Source organism: Rhipicephalus microplus, chromosome 6 (assembly GCF_043290135.1).
Source record: "Rhipicephalus microplus isolate Deutch F79 chromosome 6, USDA_Rmic, whole genome shotgun sequence".
Taxonomy (NCBI): Eukaryota; Metazoa; Arthropoda; class Arachnida; order Ixodida; family Ixodidae; genus Rhipicephalus; species Rhipicephalus microplus.
The window spans coordinates 120598768-120615520 of record NC_134705.1 but is presented as its reverse complement, the minus strand read 5'-3'; the positions used below and the strand labels follow the sequence as shown (position 1 = coordinate 120615520).

Genomic DNA, 16753 nt, shown 5'->3' with positions numbered 1-16753 from the left:
ATTTAAACCAGAAAACGGCAACAACATTCAAAGGTGAGTAAAAAAATGCAACGAAAATAACAGCAAATAGGAGCCGCTAATAACAGTTAAAACTGAGAGGCAGAAGCAGACACAGCAGAAACAAAGGCGGCTCTCACCTCTGTGTCGACTGTCTCAGCTTTTGTCTCAGTTCTTTCTTTGTCCATGTTTTAGTGGATTTTTTTTCGTGTTAAGGTAGGTACCTCGATGACGAATAACGTTCCGAAACACTGTTCACGAGATTGTTTACTTAGGGTAATCCTATTTAGGAGGGTCCATCATTCTCAAAATCCTCTGACAGCAATCGCTTCCCGGGCCTTTGCGACCAGTGCTCGTTGGTCTTCTATATGGTTCCCGTTATGACCTCTCCCATCTCGGCTAGAGGGTTTGTACGCACGTTCGTTGCGGGCTTGGTATGGGCGTGCACCCGCGGGGGGGGGGGGGCGGAGGGAGAAAGAGGGGGGTGCATTATGAGCTCCATACACCGTAATAGTAGGGAGGGGGATGCTGCAACTCAAAAGGAGGGAGGTGGTGCACGGTGCGAAGTTCGCCCCATACATTGACAGAATAGGGACGGGGGGGGGGGGGAGGCATGCAACGAACCCTTGCCCACTCCCCCCTCTTTTTTTTTTGCCATTTTAGTGGTGCCGCTGGCCCTCGAGTATTAACTATGCCAGATTGTGTCTGGCATGCCTGGTTGCCCCAAACCTGTTTCTCCCGCAGCTGCGGAGTATTTTGGCGTACCATTTGATGCTATCCCCATTACAGTTAATTGCTATCCATGGAAGAAAGCGTGAACGTAACATTAAAAAATGGCACCTTGCATGTCGAGGAACGCCAGTAGAAGCGCGGCAACCAGGTGACAAGCCATGCTTGAGCGCAGCGTCGATGTCGAGACGTTGGATGCACGAAAGTTGAAGAATATTCGATGAACGCTTTTAACAACGTTCCAAAGCCTCCGAGTGAGCGTTTCTCTTTCTCTTCTTCTGTGTTACGAATGCACGCGCACAAATCAGAGCACAGCCGTTTTCAGTGCATGAGAAACGATGATGATGATGACGAGTCTGAAGCCTCAACTCTGAGAGAGCATGACGATAGTTATAGCGCGAGAACAAAACGACGACACAGAGACAAGAAGGACACGAAAGACACGACTCGTGTCTTTCGTGTCCTTCTTGTCTCAAGTGTCGTCTTTTTGTTCTCGCGCTATAACTATCGTCATGCCATACCAACTAGCCCAAGCTGCCACACTTCTGAGAGAGCCTCACCTGTGCACCACTGTCATGAAGGAACAAATAATTCTTGCTCCGTGACCGCAGTCAATCGGCAACGCCACCACAGGGAAAGGCACTGGGGAGGGCTTCTAGTAACTCATGTGATAGCTCTTGGGTAATACCACATCGCCAGTGTGTGTCACAGTTTCAAGGATTTATACTCTGCTCTACTAAAACTGTCTATGTGCGAGCTCCACACGCATTAGTGGCCCTGTTATGTATACATCACAGCGTAAAAAAAACTATAGACTATCTTCCCGAAGCTGCTTCGCAATCCTGATGGGATGCGAAGCAGCAGCGGTGCGCTCGGCGTTGACCCGGCTTAAGTTTTTTAATGTGCGGAGGGAGCACTTAAGGGGGGCGTCGTCTGCTGTCGTGTTGCCGTCGTCGGTTGGCGCAACGCTTAACGGGTAGCATAGTGGAATGTGCTCACGCCAAGGAGAAGTATCTGTGCTCTCGTACTTTGAGCGCCTTGGTGATGATCACTTAGTGTAACGAAAAGAAAATGACTTAAAGAATGAAAAAAAATTAAAAAAGTCGTCATTAATTGAAAGAGAAAGAAAAAAAATAGATGAAAAAGTAGACAGAATGAGTTAGAAAAAGAGATAAAGAAAGAAGAATAAATGAATATAAATAGTGATAGCGAAAATAAACAGAAAACCGAATTAAGAGCAACCAAGAAGGTTGCCCAGCTCCATAATTTCTTCAAGCTTGGCACCCCTACAGATAAAGGCCGCTTTAAATTTCTTTCCTTGTGGCTTTATTATTTTTTGATTTCACATGTTTTTGTGCGTCTTCATTAATGTTATAGTTATGACGGAATAGGTGGCTATAATTTAACCGACCCTTCCATGTTCTTCCGCTACAACTAAATAAGAAACAGCTATGGAAACAGAAAAAAAAAACAAAGGGGAGAGCGCGCGCGCGCGTCGCGTTCCATGTGCGAGTTTATCAGTATCATCATCAACATCTGGGCGGGGCTCGAAGCTCGCGAAGCAGAAGCTGCTGGTCTTCTTCGAAAAGCACCTCTTGGTTCACCGCTACGATCGTGTCTTACCAGCGAATTCGTTCCACTGAGCCAAGGCCGTGGGTCGTCTCCTGTGCAGCTCCATCGTGGAGCCACTGGGCGACGAGATGTCGAGCAGAATCTGGGAGCAGCCCCGTGAGAAGCTTAAGCCTTTCGTCGAGACAGAACTGAAGGTATGTGGGGGCGTGCTTTGCAAGGGATTGCCAGCGGCGGCTTGCACAGTTTCACATGTTTTTCGCAGACGGCTCTACTAACGAAGAGCTAGAAGAGTTAGGGTAGGGTCTTGTGGTGTGTCATTGTCGTTTCAGTTTCGTTCTTTTCATTTCACACGAGAGGAGGTGTTGTGTATGCGTCTCTGTCCTGTATGTGTGTCTGTGTCCTTGAAAATAAAGGGGAGATTTGAGGCGGTCCGTAGTCCTTCTTCAGACACTACGCCTAGTTGGTTATATGTAGTTTAACAGCGCGTTGAGACAGAAAATACGATGCAGTTAGGGACTGTTACGCCTGCGAGTCCACACCAACCGTCAATGCTTCTGCAAAAGGCAATCTTTGGCAAGGCCAGCCGTCGAACCCCCCTGACCCGATCAACTCAACGACGTCATCAAGCGGCGGCGTTGGTCTGTCACGCAACGCACCACGAGCTCCCTCAGCCCGCGAGCCCGTTGAAGCTATCGGCGCCTTCCAGTCTGGCGAGTCTTACGCTATGTGGGGGAACGTCACTCGTCATTGGCTGCAACCACGCGCAGCGATCGGCGCCTTCGAGTCTGGCGAGTCTTACGCAATGCGTGGCAACATCACCTCGTCCTTGGTGCAACCACGCGCAGCGGTGGGCCCCATAGGAAGATTCCGACATCATGGCCAGCGGCGCTTTGGTTGGATATTTGGTTATTCAAAGGATCCACCCGGTTCCTATGAAAAAAAAAAAAAGCCCTGCGGCGCGTCGCCAGCAGTAGACTTATGTGTAAGAGAAGAGAGCTCGGCTGTTCAAGTCTCTAAGCTGTCAGTCCCACTGCCGAATTTGTAACGCCCCTATTTTTTTGCTGTACATAAACTTTGCCTTAACTCACCGTGGTCTCGCCCGTTCGCCTATCAGCTTTGCGCAGAAGCTGTCGCGAGCTGAGTAACACGCGCTACCAAACGGCTGGGGACCGTGGCGGCGGAGTTCGGAGCAGTGGCGCCTTAGGGACTGTGTTGGCGTCTCGTCTTTCTCAACAGGACACAAGGAGACAAGACAAGCATAATCGTATAAATTGGAGCGCCTGCCTGCGACGTTTTTTTACGTGTATCTTAGTTGGACACTGCAAAGTTCAACAAGGATTAGCTTTTCGTTATGTTCAAGATTGTCCGAGAAGTAAGTGCTTACTAAGAACGCTCGAGTTTTAAAAAATGTTACGCAATTGCACATAAAGAAACAACGCATTTTTGGCGCCATCGCTGCATAATAAAGAAGAAACTTCACTAACGAGGCAGGAAAGAGTGAAACATAGACGTGAAGGGGCCCTGCAACAATTTTGGAACATCATCAGAAAATGCTGCCGAACGGTAGCAGAGGCTCAATATAGCGCAGCACACGGCCTGGAATTCATGATAAATTCTTAAAATGAGCTCAAAAATTCGCTTCTCTCGAAAAAGGACGATACAAGCTAAAACATTTCTTGTCTTAGCCATTGCTTCAGCCATTGGTTGATTTGAGCTTCCCACGCTCTGTCGTTACTTGGGCCGTCGTGGGAGGCCGTCACTTGTTCAAGCGAGCACGCGTGATTGCACTTAAAAATCACGTAGTCGAAAAAAAAACTATGATAAAGTGCTGAATATTACGAGGCGTGCCTAACGTATTTTCTTTCTCCGTGCCGTCCCGCTTTACTTAGCTTCCCGCACTTTCGTTGGGACGACAGCAGAGAGAGTGCAATTGCAGCGTGCGACAAATCTTAGTGACTCCACTCGTCCTGTACAGATACTAAAAATGTTTTCGGCGGTTATTTTCTGAGGCAATAAGCTCTTTCAATGAATTCATTGCAAGGCTACTTCAAAAAGTGTTGCAGGGTTTCTCTGCATAATCTAGTTGGTGAGCAAGGTTTGTACTGATTCTTTCTTAGCAGTTAAACTTTACTTCCAAGCTCTAAAAGGCCCTTGAGAAACCACTGGCCTAGTTTGCTGCTGGCATCTCCTAAACTGTGTTCATCATGCCCCTTTGTGAGCTGCAAAAACCTCGTAACGGACGAGCGCAATGCGTGCGGAGCAGCCCGAATACTTTTATATGTGTCTTTGACAAGGCTATTGTAATTTTCACCCACTTACAAACCAACAATCAAGCCTGCATGGGCGAAATTTCAGAAAAAAATTAAAAGGGGGGACAAATTTGCCGTGGCAGGTATTCTGTTCAGTATTATCTATAACAGATTGAGTGCTAGTTGATTTCAGTAGTTTCACAGAGCTGAGAGGTATTGAACCCGGTTACACGCTACAAAGTATAAATGCGATGAAAATGTTAAGTTCGCTATGGCCCACTGTGCAGCCATTCAGACACATCATGTTGGCAACCAGCATCTCCCCTCTCCCCTATCTGAGCACAAGAGGGGTTCAGTACTTCCCTGCCCCCCAGCTCTACGTATTACGCCACCGCAAGCTTGCACTTATCGTTAGAGCTTTACGTAAGCTCCAGAGGTATTTAATTTAGAAATTGCCTCTCTGGTAGAGTACACTGTATCTCTCGTGCAAGCAAACATGTGTCATTAATCCCACTGTATTGTTAAAGCACACCATCATAATTGAAAAGCGGCTTGCGTGCAGCGCGAATAAAGCACGCGAACTTTTTCACTCGTACATCCTGCGCAGGTACACGACCTCTTCTTCTCCAACAAGAACGATATGGATAACATAGCAAAGCTGCAGGCCCGCGATGCCCTGTGGCGCTTTAGCTGTGGCAACAAGCGCACCACCATTATAGCGGTGTGCGACGTGCTTGAGAAGTACCAGATGAAACGCATGTTGCAGTTTCTCAACTCGGTTATCCGCGACGCCCTGGGCGGCACCCTCTTCCGCAAGCCCATCATCAGCGCCAACGCGCAACCGCTGCTCAAGCAGTGGGGCAAGACTATCGTTGTCGCTTGCCGTGCGTTCGGGGACCAACACCCGGACAGGTACAGTACCAATGCTTTGTTCAATCTTTTTAAATGCGAAGCATTTCTTAACGAACGTCGGCGAATTGGAGCATATCTATCTATCTATCTATCTATCTATCTATCTATCTATCTATCTATCTATCTATCTATCTATCTATCTATCTATCTATCTATCTATCTATCTATCTATCTATCTATCTATCTATCTATCTATCTATCTATCTATCTATCTATCTATCTATCTGTCTATCTATCTATCTATCTATCTATCTCTGTCTGTCTGTCTGTCTGTCTGTCTGTCTGTCTATCTATCTATCTATCTATCTATCTATCTATCTATCTATCTATCTATCTATCTATCTATCTATCTATCTATCTATCTATCTATCTATCTATCTATCTATCTGTCTATCTGTCTGTCTATCTATCTATCTATCTATCTATCTATCTATCTATCTATCTATCTATCTATCTATCTATCTATCTATCTATCTATCTATCTATCTATCTATCTATCTATCTATCTATCTATCTATCTGTCTGTCTGTCTGTCTGTCTATCTATCTATCTATCTATCTATCTATCTATCTATCTATCTATCTATCTATCTATCTATCTATCTATCTATCTATCTATCTATCTATCTATCTATCTATCTATCTATCTATCTGTCTATCTGTCTGTCTGTCTGTCTGTCTGTCTGTCTGTCTGTCTGTCTGTCTGTCTAGTGGCTGGCTGGCTGGCTGGCTGGCTGGCTAGTGGCTGGCTGGCTGGCTGGCTAGCTAGCCAGCCAGCCACTTACGTTTGGGTGCTCTCGTGGTCACGCCTTTAACTTGGCGTGAACCAAAATTAGCCTGGGAGGGTAAGGTGGTTCGACGAATATGACGCGCTCGTCACAATCCCATCACATACGTCGTCAACACATACCGCCTGACAGTGGCACATACCCATAGTCGGGTATGTGCCGCTGGTATGTGGGTATGTGACACAGGTGATTGACACTTAGTATCCACCCAGGAACGATGACAACACACATAGGAAATTTTAACGCACGTTAATACCCGACATTGGTAGCGTTGACCCGTCGAATGCAAAGAATAAATGTCAGGGTCCCAGCTGGAATCGAACCCAAGCATTCTGCGTGGCATTGAGCATTTTACCACACAGCTACACCAGGTCTCGGAACGACTTTTCAAATAGATACTAATCTTCGTGAAACGTCTATAGTGGTTGCAGTGCTGCCTACCCAATTTTATTAACATTACATATGTACTCATTTGATACAGCCGTCACGTCAGGTTAATGCCAATCGTGATTAGTTGCCATGTCCTGACACTTGTTTATGTACAATATCTAGGGCCAGCATCTTCGCGAGCATCAGCGCTTCATATGAGCTTCTGCTGTTGCTAATACGCATGTTACAGTTGGCATCGTTGCGCAAGTGCAAACAACTGGTTATATAAACATCTGCAACTCTAAAACATATGTCTGTGCGTGCAACATTTGTACATATATTTAACGCCATTTCATGACGTGTCACTCAATAAAAAAATTGCAACACGGTCACCTTCCCTCCGCATGCTTAGCATAACGTCGATTATCAGGCACGTGGGATCTGCCGAATTTTTTTAGCACTAGCTCATTATTCGCTTCGTTATAGTGCATGCTGAAATGGTAGTCATGTCTATCACACGTTTTGTAGGGCAACCTGGCCAACGAGATGCCACCTCTTGTTCACTGTTGGTCATCTGGTGTTGTGATTTTGTTGCATAGAAGTGGCACAAGCTTGCTCTCTTCAAAGAACATTGCTGGCCTGATACTCGAGATCGCATATTTTTGAAAGATGGGTGGCAGGACAGGAACACGCCTGACGCTTTAGCTGAATTAGTAGAACAACAGAGACGTTATCCGAAGGTTCTCTGTTTGGTTCCTACCGTCAGCAACTTCTCCGTTCATCCACTTCAATTAATTCACGTTTATGCTTTATTGTCTGTTAGTCTCATTGGGTGGTGTCTGGTAAAAAAAAGCCAGGCGGCCTTCATCAACTCCTCTTGCTTCAAGCAGACGTGTATGCAATGATTTGTGAAGAGTGAATATCTTTCTATAGGACTTACCAACAACTTATCCTGCTACCCAGGTCATTGCACACGAAACGCGTCTTCGTGTTGGTCTGCAAGACGTACTTCGGCAAAATCCGGTCCTGGTTCGTGGCGCAGGGTTTAAGCTTGATCGACCTGATGATCAGCGGCCTCTTCTACCCCGACGATCCGACCATGTTCGCAAACGTCGCCAAACGCACCATTACGAAGCACTTCCGCTGCTACATGACGAGTCTGGAGATGCCCATGAACTCGATGGCGGCCATGTTCAGCTGGACGAAAGAGATGCTACGCAGTACCAAGCTGGACAACGACTCCAGGCTAGTCGACTTTGCCAGGATGCTAGAGAAGGCGGTTGCCCAGCTTTTCCTGTCGAAATACATAACGCAAGACATCGAAGTGTGTTCCGAAGGGTTGGGCACCGTGCGCAAGAGGGACTATTTGAACACACTTGAATCAATCGCCAACGTAGCCGTGCAAATGGCGTCAGTGTACAAGCAAGTCTTCATGGAAGAGGCAGTCGCCATAATAGTCGCCTTCGCCAAGCACAGGGCTGCACAGCACGTGTGGCTAATCTGTCTGTGATTCGCCGTTTCTGTGGGAAATGACTTGATTTTTTAAGTCTCTTTCTCTCAGTTACTACGGCGTTGGTCTTTGATTTGAGTAGGATAATTTTTTTGTTTCGGTAGATAGAAGCCGCGGCAAGGAAAACGCGCTGAGCGATCTTGTATTTGCTGAGTCGTTCGTTTCGTTAGACGGATGCAACGACAAGTAGCAAGCGCTGGTTGCTTTCCGTTCTTATAATCTAAGAAATAAAGGAAACTTTACGATCGAAACGCCCGTCTATTTTAATGCGTTGAATAGCTCGTTGTGCGTTAGTTTTGAGCGAGAACTGTTTTCCGCAAACAAAATACAAATGATGCAAATTTAATAGTTTTTTGGTTTTATTGAAAATCGAACCATGTTTAAGAATCCCATAGCTAGCCATTTCACCTCCCCCGAAATGTGGTCACCCGAACTGGGATGTGACCACTGCCATCATCGGGTTAGCAGCTGAGTACCTTAGCCACTTATCCACCACAGCACATCATTCAGATACATATCCAATCACTCAGAGTATTCTCAAGTGAAAGCAATGGGTTCGTTAGTTCGAGTAGTTTCCTTGATAATACAAGTGAATATTTTATCCATCAATTCTGTAACGCAATGTCCTTACTATCCGCTCAACCCTTTCAGTACGTAGTTTTAATGGTCTCAGCTCTAGGCATTATTAACATCATCACCAGCTGGCCGATTCCGCGGAAGATCAAAAAAACGCGGTATACTTGATATCTCCTATTTTCCTTGTACGTTTTATGCCATGCCTGTGTGATTTAAGAGCTTGAAATTACAATTTTTTCTCAACTAACATTTTTTTGAACCAAGGAAAAATTTAAAAGCATCGCCGGGTCACGCCGGCCATTTTTTTAAAAGTGGGTTTTCGGGAATTCGCGATCATGCTAACAGTGGCGCAAGCTATATATCAGAAATTGTTTTTGCTTAGCACAGCTAGAAGTAATGAAGAAATAGCTTATATAATTTTATCAAGCTCTGGGCAACCTAGGTATTTCTAAATATTATCTAAAAACGCCATGTTTATAAAAGTCGCTCGTTTTTTTTTTTGGGGCCAGATTCTGTTTCTGTGAATGTTATAGCTTGTTCATACTTCCAGCATTGATAGCACCTTAAATGAGTAATTATTCTCTGCATTTTAATTTGTCCAGTAGTTTTCAAAGGAGTGAATTTTGTCGCTCTAAACATGAAAACCTATATAAAAACACACTCTCAATTTCGCTCAATGTTTTATAAATTTACTCGGTAAACTGCGTTATTATATTCTAAAAAAAATGTTGGCTCAATTTGATGAGAACAAACTTCTTCATTTTCAAACATTGCGTTTTCAGAGTGTTTTCACTTCCATGTTCACTTCCATATATTTTTTGGCAAAAAATACAATAACGCTGTTTTTCTTTTTGTGATTCTGCGAAATAACATTAGTGCGTTATTTACTGAGATTATAAATGTTCTCATCAAAAACCACATTTCGAATGAAATGCATACTAGTATATTTCTTGACGATTACGCAAAAATAAAAAAGGAGGGCACAAGAATCAACACTGACATGAGCAGCATTAACAACTCTTGTGTGGGTACTTTATATCCTTATATTTTCTTGCGCAAACTGGTTAAAATGAACTTTTTCAACTCTAAAAATATAAAAAATACGAGCAAACCAGGAGATATCAAGCATAGCACGTTTTTCGGTCTTTCGTGGAATCGACCAGCAGCATCGGCAACAGTAGCAGCCTGACTATACGCGCTGCATGTTCCTCCAATCAACCCCGTCCTGTACGTTCTGCGGCCGCGTCTTACGCGTAAACTTCTTTCTTAATCTCATCTGTGCCCCCTAATTTTCTGTCTCCCTCTCACGTGGTTGGCGCATCTTGGAATCCAGTCTAATGCCATTTAGATAACTTCACGCCTGATCACTGTGTCTGCCTCAGCCTCTGACATCACTCCGTTGTGACCAGCGTGTTTTCACTGCACAGACGTGCCTAGCTTGATCTCGTTGCTCGGTAGACGGATTGGCAAGCCCGACAAACGTTTTCTCTTAGAGCTGGTGTGCTTGTTGACGATATGACAAGCCCGTATTTTTCTGTGTCCGCACTCCGTAACCTGCTGCGTGAATATGTGATGTGATTTGTGCCCTGGATATTCAAAATCTGTACGGCTGCAAGTCTGAACGGTTGGGCCATGCTGCGTGGCGAATTGTCGTGGCAAAGAGATCGAAGTCGCGAGCGTTCTCGTTTCCCTAAGGACAACCGAAGAACGAAATGGGAGTGTGTCGTTCGTTAAACTGACGTCGACATTCGTTTTCTTGGTGACCTGAAGGTACATGTGCCCGTACTACGTATTACCAATTGGTTCCAATCGCCCCATCTCGACTATGTTCTGTTCTTGCTCTAAGATGAAGGTGTCATGTGTGCTTCTGACTTGTTGTCGTAAGCCCTGGCATTAAAACAATAAACGCGCGTGGCAGTACGTTCTCAGAATAGGCGTGTTTCCTTCAGGGTGGGCAAACATTTTGCTATTGGCGATTAGTGCCACGGACTTGTGCTAGTTTCATTAACTTGGTTGATAAAAATGGAAGAAATGACTTAGCGTATCGATTTTGTGCATATAGTATTTTCTTTCCGGTATTTATACCACTTTATTGCGGTCAGCACCTTGGCATAATTTGTTTTCTTGAAATTCAGATGAGTGTCTACACTTACAGTAAAACGCTTCCTAATTGGTTTTCAGTTATGATTTCTACCAAAAATGTACCGATACAAAAATAGGCTGTGAAGCAGAAGCGCCCAAAGGAGCTACATGGTTTAATATAGACAAAGTATTAATATTTTTTCAGGACCTAAATTTTATGAACTACGCACCACTGCGAGGGTACCCAGCGCAAAAGAGGAAACGCTGCTTCTTGCGTCAATCACAACTTTGTTTTTGTAAAACTAACGATTTTGTTAGCTGTTGCAATGGTCATGACCCTGATAATTTGCTGAATACTATATTTGTGGCAGCGGCACAAACTCTCCTCAATAACTACGTGTCTTAGAAGACAGATGTTCAAAAGAGTACAAATTGAACTGCAAAAGCTTTCCAAATGAGTAAGAACAGTTTCTCTGCATGCTTTACATAGTGTTTGTTTGTTTGTTTGTTTGTGTGTGTGTGTGTGTGTGTGTGTGTGTGAATAAATAATGAATAAAATTCGCCTTATTTATTTCGTCACTTTGCTCGCGAAAAAAATGACTCACACGTGAATTCCTAAATGGTTTGAAGCGCAATAATTCACTTAAACCAGCGAACTTTTTGATGCAAAAGGCAGGATAAAGATAATAAGCGTGTAAAACTCGCCGCGAAGGCTTAATATTTTTACCGGGAGACGATGGTGGCAGTGGATTCACAGCCTCCCGTACGCGCATTCTTTCGGGCAAAAATAGTGACGTCACAGTGGCAGCGAGCAGGCCTGATAATTTTCTAGGTGGCGTTGGTGCAGTCACGCAACATAGCAATGAAAGAAAGACAAAAGAGTACTACATCGCAAAAAATAGTATTCATGCCCAAGATTTTTTCCTTATGAGCTTCAGAAACTACGCGCATAAGAACTCGCCAAAATTGAATAGCTTCACCCAAACATTTCGCTAGAAGACGTTCCCGCGAGTAGAAAAAAAAAAAAGGGTAGTAGAAAAAGGCGTAATAGGGAAATAAATTGCATAGCAGGCCAGTAGTCAGGATTTTTTTTGTCTGACGGGCTGTCGGGCACTTGCTGACGGCCTTGTCTGTTTGAGACATAAACCTATATTCATAATTTATTTTCGGTTTAACAGTCCTCTATATCGAAATAAGGGGGGAAGGGGGAGACACATGGGTTTCTAGTGCCACCGCTGCTACGGTTTTCCTGAGTAGTACGGTGGCCCGGTGGTAAAATAGTTGTCTGTTAAAGCGTTGGAATGTCTGGTGAGCGTTTCTACACTTTACGTTATCTTGCTGGGTAAGTGCATAATGTTTTCGCTATTTAACACCGTAGAGATGCTGCGCAGTGCGTGATTTTATTAGTACATTTGGGGACACGAAAGCATGGTAAAACCCACAGCTACAGTAAAGGAAGGCTTTACTCTTGTGTAGTGACGCATAGAGCGTTTATGCTAATCATAAATAAAAAAAAAAGAAACATAGAAGCATGATATAGCTCACATTTACTGTAAAGAATGCGTTATAACTTGTCTAGTAATAGCGCAAAACGTTAATAAAATGCTATGCTATCACGTTAATAATAAAAACATATACACAATGACGCTTCCCCCAATCACTGGGGAGATAAGGTGGAGGCAGGCAGTACATAATGTCCCGCACCACGTACAGCAGTCAAGTTTCACGATTCGTTGTTCCTGTCGTCCTTCAGACAAATATGGCTGAACATCGACGGCATTATCTTCAGTAGCCACGTCGGCTTATGTTGAGAAAAAATTTTTTAAACTCCTTGAGGCGCTCGAAAGGACCGATGGGGTGGCACTTCTTGGAGAGATCAGTGAGATGGACGTTGAAAAGAAACCACGTCAAATTGGCCCTCCTCCGTCTGCTGTTCATGACAAACCCGGCCTGATAAAGAGGTGGAGGGAGAGAGAGTGATTACGGTGGGTTATATCAAGCAGAAATGTTCATGTACCAGTGCTTCAAAATTAGCCTCTCAATGGACCCTTTTCATAATTCTCAAGTGTGCTTCTCTGCACTGCATATTGGATCAAGTATTGGCGGCAGCTTTCGTGCCTCAAGTGGAGACGCGGTCCTACTTGAACGCGCTAGGACTTGTCTAATGTAAGTGTTTATATATAAAAAAGGCGACTCAATATTGTCCATGACATTGCGTAAGTAAACTAGTTTTGAACAGGCTATTTCCACCAAGTGACAAGCTGCCATTAGTTCTTCAAACTGCGTGGCACAAAAGCTACCTTTACAAATTTGAAAAGTGTCTATAACGATGACATGAATGGACGTTATATGGTCGAACGTGGAGGTATATAATGTGTAGGGGATCACGATAAAGTTCTGTATATAAGCAATTTCAGATATCAAAAGTTTTTACAAAGACAAAATACAGTCAAGTAGATTTTACAACCGTAATATAGCTACAGTACGGCACACTGTTAAAGAGAACACTGCGGTGAGCTCCTTTCGTATTGTTGGCACTCTATAAGTGAAAGTGGATGTGGAAACTGTTCTTGCACCGAACGAGTTGACCAAAAGAAGTCAGTACTGTCTGCCACGAGCAGTCTTAAGCTAATTTAGGTCATTACGCTTTTGCGAGTCCGTACACATCCCGCACGCAAGTATTTTGTTTGTCAGTTTACACGTATGAACAATAATTTGTTATATGTGGTTTCAGCCGCATATTTATTTAGAAGAGCTAGGTGGCTCGATTGATTGATTTGATTAGAAATTATGAGAGACGCTGTAGTGGAGTGCTGCAGAAGTTTGGACCACCCGGGGCTCTTTAACGTGCACTCGAATCTGAGCACACGGGCCTACAACATTTCCGCCTCAATCGAAAATGCAGCCGCCGCAGCCGGTCCTCAATCCTGCGACCTGCGGGTCAGCAGCCGAGTACCTTAACCACTACAGACCACCACGGCGGGGCAAGGAGCTAGGTGACTCGTCGAACGTGGACATTAGGTAGTTTTCAATTAGGGGTCCCATAAGTTTGGGGCCCCAAAGCGCATTGCGTGTGCTCGCTTTGAGTCAAGCAGAAGCTAAGAGTTTTCGAATAATACCCCTGTCACACGAGCACCCGCGAACTCCGTTAGCTCCTTCATCCTTATGTCAAGGGAGGTGCGGTCCATGTCACACGGCAACCCTTAAGCAAACGAAGGTAAACGGAGCACTTCGCAAAGGACGTTCGACGATCTCCCTTTGCAGCGAAACGAGGTAATCTTGTTCCCAGTATGGCAGGTCAGAAAAAATTTCGAGCAATAAATTACCGCAGTGACAATAATAATTACATTTTGCCCATATTAAACGTTCTTTTGTTGCACTACTCATTTATAACGTGTGTTTTTTTGGCACGGTGTGGATGGCATCGTCCATGCGTGTGGTTCTTGTTGTCACCGTGTTTGCGTGTGCCCGGGAGAGGAATGACTGACAGCATTGCATCATTGTCACCTGCTTCGACGACTGCAGAAATGGGTAATGGGACCAGACATAATTCAAGGATAACTTGGGATGCACTCACGAGGGAAGGAAACACAAGAACTTTGGTGCACGGGCTACAAAACCAACTAGTAACCGAGCACAGCGCAATTGTAAACAAACATAGCATTAGGCACAAGGTGGCCAGCGTCGCGGCCAGCATTGCTACAATTAGCGAATGTGTTTCCATTCGAAATAATTTTTAAGGCATTGTTGCATTCAGACGTACTTAATATTGTGTTTTCGTAGAAACCGCATAACAAAGATTTCCAAAAAAGCACCTAGAGATGTAATTGGGATACTTCTGTGAAACTGAAACAGTGCCGGCTGAGCCCCCTCGCGGCAACTATAGTAACCTCGTCATTGCCGTGTGACCCTGATACAACTACACATCCGTCCAACTACCTAGCGGAGCTTTACGTTGACGGAGTTTAACAGAGCTTGGTGGTGGCCGTGTGACAGGGGTATAAGACTCCCCTTACCCGTCACTTCAGCGGATGCCGTGGCGTTTCACCTCAGCAGGTGCTTCAGCGGGTGCCGTGCCGCTAAGTTCGAGAAATAACGTCCTACAACGCAAAACCTAAACCCTGTTTGGGTTTCCCGCATGAAGTCTCGACACCATTTCTTCAAGGCCCCAATACAATTGGGGTCCCTATTACAAAACTCTCTATTGCGCAAGACATGGTTGGCAAAAGTGCCGGAGTCTCCTGAACGCCGCAATGGCAACAGCAGGCGCTGACTGACTCTTCCACGCTTTACGCACATATAGACCCCATAAAGTGGACAGGTAGATGAGTGGTAGAGGAGTTCCTAGAGCATCGGACGCACTATTCGAAGGTCGCAGGTATGGTCCCTGCCTATGGCAAGTTATTTTTTCATCTATTTGTCTTTGTTCACATTTACATAATACTATTACCATCCCCTATACTTTTCTTGGCATCATTGTCTGTTAGTCCTCCTTAAGAACGAATATAACAAAAAAAAGCTCTCAACGGGGCCGTGCGACACTTTTGCGACAGCTTTCTTTAGCACCGGAATGCGTGTAGCAATGATTGCCGAGACGAATACAACAAGGGTGATGGAAGTCGGTGCACGAAAAGCGAGCTACGACTCCGAAAAGCTCAGAACTCGAGCGGACGACGACAAGAAACGTTCTTTTTCGCATGTCACTCGTCTGCTGACGTCAAAGACTGCCGACTTTCGTAAAGGCATACCAGAAGTGGCCTTCACACAATACCTCGCTACAGCTACTTTTGACGAAGTCGTCAGCATGGTTGCTACGAACCACGTGCGTCGGGTAGCAGACGCTCCCACGGTCACACTGTGAAAGATACATGCATACACCTGGGTTGGGTTCATTTCTTAGTTTGCATGCGAGACGCGTTTGACGACAACGCTGGCGTCCGCCGAATGTCGCATTTTTTGGTTCGCTAAAAAACGCGGCTAACGTGGCATGTGTTTCGACCTTTAGATGCTGGCGTACCGTAGCCTCATTCACAGACTAAGTGTCGTGTACATGATTCTGAAAGTACATCATTTAGAAACAGGAATGTTTCTTTCCGATAAAGTATAAAAAGGGTTTTTGCTGTTTTTAGCGTTCACTCGCATGGCCTAACTACTGACATATGACTACTGCACGCTACTTCTCGCGTTAAGCCAATCAAAAGCAAACTGTCTTTGTTGTCTCGTCGCATGAGATAATGTCCCTTCCCAGAACAAAATAGCCGATGTGTGTCACAGTAGTCCAAATTAAGGTAATTGGTCCCGTGAAATAAAATTATAACAGCTTCTATTTCGGCGTTTCCCCTTGCGCAACGATATCGGCGCATCTCCTAGCACCTGCACAACCGATTCAAAATGCATGCTCCAATTGTGTCACAGGGCCCTTTGCAATTTACACTCTATTTCGTGTTGGCCACTGCAGCTTCACTAAATGCCACTCTATAACGGCGTAGAGAAAATTTAAAGTCACCCAAGTTCGTGACTTAGGAGCCCAGTGGCGACACGAGCACATCGATGGTAGTCTGTCATGGTGTACTACTTGAGCTAACTTTGCATTTTGTTGCCCCCCCGAACTGTCTCTCAGAGACTGCATAAAGAAAAGCGAACGTTAGAGAAGCGCTCCGCCAGGTTTAGCATTATTCCCAGCTGGCCACAAGACAACCGCCTAGTATTTCAATAAACCCGTTAAATAAAATTGAATTAGTTAATCGACAGTCAATTGGACGGTAGTGTGAACGTATGCCCCGATATTGTACGCACTAAACATAACTCTGTAAACTTCAATGAGGACTTTCAATTTTGTTCCAGTTTGATTTTCAAGTGTGAATACACTTTATAAGCGACCCCAAACCATCCACCGCCGTCGGCGGCGTCCGCAGTCTTCTCTCTATCTTTAAAAGAAAGAGGACTTGGCGGGCCGCAGCGCGACGCTCT

The 16753-nt window shown here is 44.9% G+C and overlaps 1 protein-coding gene across 7 annotated transcripts in view; it reads right to left on the bottom strand.

Annotated features, from left to right (window-relative positions):
- LOC142765457 (uncharacterized) overlaps window positions 1-16753 on the bottom strand; it is a 143072-nt gene that overhangs the window by 89905 nt on the left and 36414 nt on the right. For 4 of the 7 annotated variants that reach the window (XM_075866496.1, XM_075866493.1, XM_075866494.1 and 1 more), the window contains exon 7: window positions 10295-12733. The exons of 2 other annotated variants lie outside the window; for them this stretch is intronic. In XM_075866496.1, the coding sequence (XP_075722611.1) occupies window positions 12569-12733 (165 nt within the window). In that variant the 3' untranslated portion in view covers window positions 10295-12568. Of the gene's footprint in view, window positions 1-7776; window positions 7910-10294; window positions 12734-16753 lie in introns of those variants that run through there. One more of the 7 variants, XM_075866495.1, reaches the window with a different exon arrangement.